At 35.8% G+C, this 9,321-nt stretch overlaps 1 protein-coding gene across 1 annotated transcript; it reads right to left on the reverse strand.

Annotated features, from left to right (window-relative positions):
* Nucleotides 1–214: 214 nt before the first annotated feature.
* Nucleotides 215–6,596, reverse strand: LOC145787443 (ubiquitin-conjugating enzyme E2 G2-like). The gene is made up of 6 exons (XM_082599188.1): nt 6,576–6,596; nt 6,327–6,492; nt 4,912–4,993; nt 4,037–4,155; nt 1,842–1,982; nt 215–1,599 (listed from the first exon to the last, which is right to left on the reverse strand). The coding sequence occupies exons 2-6, from the start codon at nt 6,367–6,369 to the stop codon at nt 1,475–1,477; spliced, it is 510 nt and encodes a 169-aa protein (XP_082455314.1). The 5' UTR covers nt 6,370–6,492; nt 6,576–6,596; the 3' UTR covers nt 215–1,474.
* Nucleotides 6,597–9,321: the final 2,725 nt, after the last annotated feature.

A 9,321-nucleotide genomic window follows, 5' to 3' on the forward strand; every position in this document is an offset into this window, starting at 1 on the left:
TGCAAATGAAAAACAGAAAAGGGTTTGAACTCGAATGTTTACGAAAAACATTTCGATGACAAAGAGCTCGGCAGGGAAGTTCGCAATATGAGATACTTCAACCTGCACGATAGACGTTAAGTAATACAGTACCGTGAGACGCTTTCCTTAAAATTTTATTATTTGTTTACGATTCATGCTTATAATAATAATAATGTTCGTTTTTACATAGCGCTGTATCCATCGTAGAATGCGTTGCTCCTCAGCGCTTTACAAAGCAGACAGTGTCAAAGAAACAGAAATCTTATGAAACAGAAAATGTAAGTGTTTCAAAAATATAGACATGTAACTCTTATAGTCCAAACTAGTTGAACCGAGGCTGGAAAAATGCCTCGTTTCGCGAAACGTGATTATACGCGTTATGACAAGGTTTGCGTAAGTGCGCTTCTGAACAAGGGTTGTTCGAAACCAACATTCAATTATCTGCTACGGCACAATTTTTTGCGTTGATATTATTTCGAAAGATCGTTTTGTGTTGTGATAATTGTCGTTATGAATCCAAAGCGATGTGCTAACAATTCATTCTCATGACTTTATTTGACATGACAAACATGACATGACAAAAAATAGCTTGTTACGATTACGATGCAAAATTCGTTGTCTCGATTTCGTTTCAAATTAAATTTTTTTATAACGAGCTTCATTTTGAAGAGCTGAACTCCTAATTTTAATTCTAACAAAATCTTTGCATCTCCAGGTCAAAACAGCTTTTTACAGTAACTCTATATAAATGTCATACATTCTTTACTACACGCACTACCAAAAGCACAATTCCACTCAAAAATCACCATCATCGACACGTCCATTGTAAATGTCATTCTTATGAAATTATTCCCACCATTTTGCGCAGTTTCTTTTCCGTTAAATACAGTTGCTTCTTCAGATAAGCGAAAAGATCAAGAAGGTTGTCCAAAATCATGCAGTGTATGACCGTTTCAACAAACCAACGCGCCCGGCATGTGCGTGTCGGTCTCTTCATTGTCAAACTGAACTAATGGCGATGGTAGGACGAGACGAGTCGCATAAAATTAAACAATTTCTACTAACGGCTGTACTCTTGTACAAAATGACGTGGCCTACATGACTTTAGAGCAAAATTTCAGTGATTGCTTTTTTAATTGTTTACTTCACTAATTGACTTCACAACTGACTTTATCAAGCGAGCTTAAACAGGTAAAAACTACGTGTTTAGTAGCAAAATGGCCACCAAAGATAAAGCCAGTCGTGCTGAAACCGTCTTATGGTAGCCTAGTCTGCAGTGATCAGAAGAACGCAAAGTTATTGTATGATTAAAATGTCTAGTGAACAGTCTCATTCTGTGTTTCGTGATTGCGTTGTTTCATTCGTGAACTTCAAGCGTCCTGTTGATTGACAGTTCGTTTACAATTCCGATAGGATGACGTTCAGAAAATTGCACAAAAACACTGAAGTTTTTTTATAAATTCCCAGGTAAACCCAATGACTTCCGCACTAACAGTTCAGCTTTTCTATTAAATTGAGCCCTGTCGTCTCGCCACATCTTTGATGCATCAACATTGGCGCCAGATTCAGGATTAGGTTCTAAAAATATGCAAGATACATTAGCCTTTGACAGCTAAGTTGGTAGGTAATCGTAAGTATGGTGCACGTAGATGCTTTAAAGAGCAAGAAAAATTTTATTTATGGAGTTCGCTCCGTTTTTAGTTGCCAAACGGCGTTTCAACACGACAAAAACTTGAAAATGACAGTGCAATTGTATAATAATCTTTGAAAGAAGTGTGAATCCCACTTAGATTTAGAGGTAAGTTGCCACATGCAAATACCTGCTAGCATGCTCATCACTGATAGCAGTATCTTCTCGATGCTTTGCACAGGGGACCATCGCTCGGCACTGGTCTCATAGCCCATTGGATCGTCACCAGGCGAATGAAGGATCGATATGCACACTCGTCCGTCAGGATAGACTGTAAGGAAGTTAAACTAAAGTCACCTTGTTGCTGAAAATCATCACAACTGAATCATGTGATTTAAGCAAGGCGTAATGAGAAAGGACTCATGCAAGGATATTTTGGTGAATCTTAAACGGAGTTTACATTCACATTGATTGCACCTCACCGAAAAATGCTCTCACCGAATAGGGAACTCACCGAAACGGGCCATTCCGATTATTATGTGCCCTCTCACAGTATTCTTACAATAGGGAGGAGGGGGACTTATTTTATTTACTCGAATCTCAGTTTATTTTCTGCTATAATTTATGAATAGTTCTTAACAACGAGAAGTGGAAGGAGTCGCTTCAGTGTAAAGGTATGCGTATCAACATCAAAAAGACAAAGATCGTAATAAGTGGAACGGAAGGGGAAATAACAATGAGCAAAATTGACCTACATATGTGGAAGAAGAGTGATGGCACATTCTGTTAAGTGTACGAAATGCAGGAAGTGGGTGCATGGTGCTTACGGGAAAACGAATTGGCGATTTTAAGAAGAACTGAGAGAGCAATGTGTGGTGTGAAGCTGATGGATAAAAGGAATACCGAAGAACTTATGAACTTGCTTTGCTTGGGTTGAATGAGAATGTTGAAAAGTTGGCGAAAGCGAATGAAGTGAGGTGGTATGGGCAATTGGGCATGTTTTGAGAAGGAATGAAGATGATGTTTTGAGAAGAGCGCTGAAGTTGCAAGTGGAGGGTCGTAGAAAACAAGGAAGACCCAAGAAAACGTGGAAAAGGCAAGTTGAGGAGGAAAGCAGCAAAGTGGGCTTGACAAGAGAGGATGCGTTTCACAGATCGATATGGAGGCAAGGTGTGAACCGTGAAGGCGATTGCGGCACTTGTAGGTGAATCCGGCCACCCTCGGTAACGGGGACATCACCGGATTAAAACTCGACTACTACTACTACTCTTGAAAACAAGATTTTGTTTCAATCAGCAGCAAAGAAAATAATAAAAATGTTGGTCAATTAAATTATGACTTGAAATTCTGAGACATAAAGTTCAATTAAAAAATCAACAATAAACCCTATCAAAACAAAAAATGATAGACCCTGTTGATTGTTGAATGTAGCGTATTGCCAAACTATTTGCTACGAAAGCAGTAAATCTCAAATAAGAAATAAAGATTTGCATATTGCAGTTAGATTGTGAAAAAGGAAACAACTGTTTCTGCATGAGAGCTTCCAAAAACCTATTTCGACAAAATGAGCTTGGATGAAATTAAAAACTCTGAAGGTGTATGTAAGGAAGACGAGTTTACATCTCATTCTCCACAACTAGTGAATTTCGTTTCGATCCAGTTGTGCTGATGAATCCTATAGGAAGAAAACCGGTTCCACAACATAAATTATATTAAAAAAAATTTGAAATACTATTGTGTGTGTTAACCTGGTCAAATGGTTTAAGGTTCAGACTTGAAAAAAAACTATTGATTTATTTTCTTAATGATTGCTTTCTGTGTTAGGTTGATCGCCCATTTGAGGAAGTGTCATAGTACCTGATCACCTTTACCAGTTAGTTTTTCTCACTTTTGATCACAACTAGTGACGTGCATTATTCAGATAATGAGTCAAAACGCCATGTGGTTATTCAGGTACCCAGACAGCAAAATCTGTTGGTTTTACATGTAATCAAAAAGACGTTGAAAGTTAAAATGACCGATTTTGCTGTCTGAGTAAGAAGTCATTACAATTATGCGTCATTTGAATATGGAGGCACTGGCACACGGATGGCATCATTCCATTCGGAGTCATTTGAATCATGCCAGACTGATCTGATACAGCTTTTATTTTAGAACACACTTAATTGATGTCAAAATTTTTGGGGAATAGTGAGTAGTGAACTGTTTTATGGAGGTTTTAATCCCAATAACACTAACCTAAAACTTTGCCAACTCATTTGAAAAAAACAGCCACAATTTCAAAATGCAGTAACATAAAAGTGGAGTGTATAAAGTTGCTTCAGAGTAATTAGAAAAAAAGCATGCAGAATTTAATGTTTAATAAACACAAAAACAAAATCTTACTGTTAGGATGAAAAATTTCAGAAATAAACTTCATTTTTGGGGGACTCATAGGATAATCCGTAGGAAAGTGTAAACAAGTTCTAAACACTCCACCTTCAAATGGAGTATCTTCTGGACCTCTGCAAAGTTTATTTGATCGTGCAGTTAAATACTAAAATTGCACTCATGGTAAAATAAAAATATTTTTCAAGTTTTTTAAGCAAACAAAAATCTCAGAATAACAGCACACAATAAAAGCTACCAGACATGACCATTGACCATGGATTATATGACAAACTGTTTTAGTGACCAATCTGGTATAGACAAAATTTAACCATGTACGCAATTTATTGCTTAATGTGAACAAACTTTGGATTATATGACTCGTTTGCCATCTATCTCATCATACAGTACAGTATGGTATAACAATCAAATCACACCCTTTTTTTTGCATTTTGGTATAATTGTACCATTTAGTTTTATAGGTTGCGCACATGTCACTCCTTACTTTGTCTATTTTCCATGAAGATTTTTCTCATGCTGGATGTATGCATGTTAAACAACATAGAACAATAAGTCACAGTGAGACAATAGGCCTACTGAATTTTACACTCCCATAACCATTGCATATATTTTATCTAAATAATTTAGTTACCACTACCTAATGGAAATTTTGAGTTTGTTTTACTTTTGTTTAACTCATGTTATTCGAGTAAAATAATAATGAGTTTTAGCCATTTTTTGTCTAACTGTGTTAATCTAGGTTGGTTTACAGCAGCTTTAGTTAATATGGCAATGTTGATTCGATTGTAATGACCAAATGGTTTGGTCCCAAGAGTGTCCCATAAAGCTGCGAAGTGTCTTATAAGAGCTATATATAGTATCTAGTATCTTACAATATCATGGCTTCCCATTCAAAAAAATTTTCTTCATTTACTGGCCCTGCCACAATTCCTTCAGGTGAATTTATTGACAGCTCTGAAATGGAAAGTAACACAGTTATACATTTTCATGTGAAAGAATGTTTGCAATACAATACTAAAAGCCAGAAAATATTTCAGAAAAAGTAGAAAAATGTCAACAGCAAAAACAACTCTAGAATTACTTAGCCTAAATAAAAGTTCTACCAATAAAATCCTTTCAGAAGCAAGCACACTTTATGTAAAGTGGAAAACACACTGCTCCAACTCAACCTTAAACAGAACTTCTAACATAACTACAAAACTTTAATGTTTTATCTGCTGTACAATCAAACTAAACAACACATCATCGTCAAAAATAACATTTATTTTTACAACTAAAAAATACTATAGCAGTCTGATGTCTTTTAAGTAAAGAACATCAACCATTTGTTAAAAATACTGTAAGGTTGAAAAAAAATATATATATGTGAGCTGTGCTGTTCAAACAAAACTACAAAACCAGTACTGTAATGTTCCAATTAAGCAAACATACATAAAATATTACCCGCTTCAAGTAGAATATGAAACAGAGGTACGGTATGCACAGAAACTAAGTGCTTTCATTACAAGACAAAATAACAAAAAGTAATAATGGGCTACAATTTGTTATTGACAATGAACTGAAAGTATAAACTAGGCCAAATAACATGCTCTACAAATAACATAACATGCAAAACACAATCTTCTTGTGTGTCCCTAACTAGGCTACTCATATAAGGTAATTAAGTTTTGTAGGCCTACAATTATAATGACAATAATAATATATGAGATGTTGTAAGCAGAGTGCTTATTCATCTTTCAATCACGTACAGTAAACAACTATAATAATAAAGATAATAACAATATTAAGATTAACAAAGGTATCAACAGTGACACACACGCAAAAGTAAACAGCTATGTAATATCAAAGTGACTAGGTAAAAAGACACACAAAAACAATACCAAAATTTTGGTTATTGTATCATACTAAAGCAATATTGGTATGCAATATGCATCAATTAGGCATTGTATGTTAAATAATTTTGTTCATGTCAGCCCTAGGCCACTAGCCTATTGACTTATACGATACCGTAGAAAATACAATACCGATGTTGTATATTGTGATTAGCCTATTTGTTTAGACTCGAGAGAGAAATAACTTTATTTTCCAATCAGATTCTACAATAATACGATACACAATAAGCTTACATCACAATAAAAAACAGTTCATGAACATAGAGGAAAGCATAAGTACGCTCAGTGTTAACAAATTCAATCTGATTAACCAGGAGCAGCAAAAGACCATTTGGTCGTCTAGTCAGCTGCTCGAATTTGATTTATTTTGTTTACAATAAAAAATTACTACTTACGCTTATATTCAGCCATGAGTCTCTTCAATGCCGAACCAACCATCTTCACTTCAAATTAACTTGAAATAGATAGTTTTTGTAAAACAAATATAAACTTTTTCACTGTGATTTATTATTGATAAAACCAGCTACAACAAAAAATTCATTGATTCACACATTGCATGCCCTGCAAAGTACATAACATTTATCAACAGGCTTCAAAGTTTGTAAACCTTTTTCTTGAGCTTGTCACATGATTAGGCGAATTACCTGCATTTTCTTTATTGTAATTCATCTCATTAGTTTTTTCACTCTCTTGACTGATGTTTCCGAACTGTGTCCAGTCTACAACATTGCCAGAAAAAATTGCATTGTTACGCAATGAGCATTGTTCAACCAGTTCAACTGCAACTATTGCGATCCAGTGGCGTATATTCAGGGTGTTCACTGAACACCCCAAGAAATCCAGAAAAAAAGAAAATTTCCATCGGTTGTTGATGTTCTTTACTTTCATGATATTCTAACATCTTGCTGCATGCTGATTGCTTTCTTTTCAATTGCAAAACTCGTCCCCTTCTAATTTTAATACTCCAACGTTTGAGGTCATTACCTTTAATTTTTTTCGGTCATTACCTTTAAGCTGGGTGTGCACTGACAGCTTGGCGAGTGCTATTTAAAATAAACTATTAAGAAAAATGACGTCACAAGGCAGCGAAAACAGCAATGGTTTTAGTTCAGCCAGGCTGTTCACTCGCTGATTTGAACACCTTGGCGCGCCATTGGGGGAATCCCAGGCAATAGCAAGTTTTAGCTTGTTGGATTAGAGTTTGAAGTGATCAGAGTTGGAAACAAGATAAGATAAAATGTTTTTTATGCACCAAGTGCCAGTAAATTAGGACTAGCTTGTCTGAATCTGCAACAAAGCTTATGGCCAGAGATGGGCAAGATCACCAGTATTGGTGATCTTGAAGATCAAGATCACCAAGAATAGGTGATCTTGAAGATCAAGATCACCAAACTATGTGATCTTGAAGATCAAGATCACTTTTTGTGTACTTGAAAAAAAATGAAGTTTTTGATCAATGATGTTGCAAAGAATAATTGCTATAAGCAACCTGGGTAAAGGTATAACTTATAGTTGGTATTGCTAAATTTTACTTTTAACTACTCGATCGCTGGCCTAAGAATTGTAATAAGTTAGTGACTGTTGCTATTAGGCCTATAAATTGTTGACCTAGTTTGCGTAGAATCGCAACGTCACACCCAAGGCCGAGGTTAATTACAGTAGTTTTGAAAAAGTCGCAAAATTTGCAATTAGTTTTATACTTTTTTTATAATAAATAAATAAAAACTTTGAACTACATCAATTTTTACCAAATTTTTGTCTGGTTCATGTGGGAGTTTTTATTCGTGTTACTAAGTAGTTTTAACTTTCACTGTATTATGTCAATGTTTATTGCACCATTTACCCATCTGGCAACATTGATACTGTTGTCTGCTATCAAAAAAAGTTCAGAGGTTTGCGGTCAGACAAACCGCTCCATACTCAGACCCTAAACAAGTCTTGGTTTGGTTGATTTGCTGCAATAAACCACTTTACATGACCAAAGTCGGCTGGAGTCCAGATTTTTTAACATTGCCATTCTAGACTTTTAAAACATCTAAAATTGGGTCAAAGAAAGCAAACATTTCTTTAAAATTCACACAGAAAAATTGTGAACAAAGTTAATTCATATTTTATTATACGTCAACATAAAGTACACGGAAGTTGACTTCTTTATTATGACCAACACAGAAAACTTTTTCAATTTTAAAATGGCAACACTGACCAGATTAGATGGAGACTTTAAAACGTCTTTTGTTGGACGCATATCATATTAACAGTGGCTTAATGTTAGTAATTGCGCTAACTACTTTGTACAGTACGAGTTCTAAAAAAAGGGTGCAACCTAGTTCGTACCCTGAACAGTTCGTACCCTCAGTTCGTACCCTAAAAAGGTCAAGAGAAAAAATTAAAAAAAGGCGAAGGTGCTGATCGCAGTTTAATAGCACGAAGCCGAAGTCGCTTATCGGAGTTTCCGCAAACAACTCGAGGGTTAGCGGAAACTGCGGATAGCGGAAACTTCGGAAAAATATTTGCGGAAACTGCGATCAGCGAGGGTTAAGCAATAGGCATGGATGGGGTTAGGGTTAGAGAGCATAGATTACTCGATGGTTAGAGTTAGGATAAGCGGAAACTGCGGTTAGCGGAAACTACAGAAAAGTGTTTGCGGAAACTGCGATCAGCGAGGGTTCGAGTTAGAGCATAGATTAGTCTATGGTTAGAGTTAGGGTTAGCGGAATATGCAGAAAAATGTTTGCGGAAACTGCGATCAGCGACTTCGGCTTTGTGCTATCTTTCTCTCGATCTTTTCAGGGGGAAAATTTTAAAATGTTTGCGGAAACTGTGATCAGCGACTTCCGCTTTTTTTAATTTTTTTTTCGATCTTTTTAGGGTACGAACTGAGGGTACGAACTGTTAAAGGGTACGAACTAGGTTGCATCCCTAAAAAAATGCCTCTATCTAGGAAGTAAAATTCAATTTCAAAGTGATCTTGATCTTATTGTCCTTCAAGATCAAGATCACACAAAAAAAAGTGATCTTAGATCAAGATCACCAAAAAAAAAGTGATCTTCAAGATCAAGATCACGCCCATCTCTGCTTATGGCAACAGCCAATATCGTTGATGCAGCATTCTAAAACAACACATCTAATCGTTTTATAATCAGAGTGTTTGTATGTTACTGGTATTGTACCTTATTGCAAAAACACCTTAATTATGTAGCAGGTGCCAGCTGATTCAAAGTCGCTTTCGCTTTCTGTGTCTCCTGGTTTGTCTCACATTAATTATTGCCTATGTTTGTTTCGTCTTGGGTGTACCACCGGTACGGTATATAATATATATATTAAAATGTGAAGCCAATGAACAAAATGATACTGGTACTGATAATAAAAAAATTGGCTAGTCGCTAAAGC

Source organism: Aplidium turbinatum, chromosome 2 (genome assembly GCF_918807975.1).
Source record: "Aplidium turbinatum chromosome 2, kaAplTurb1.1, whole genome shotgun sequence".
Lineage (NCBI taxonomy): Eukaryota > Metazoa > Chordata > Ascidiacea > Aplousobranchia > Polyclinidae > Aplidium > Aplidium turbinatum.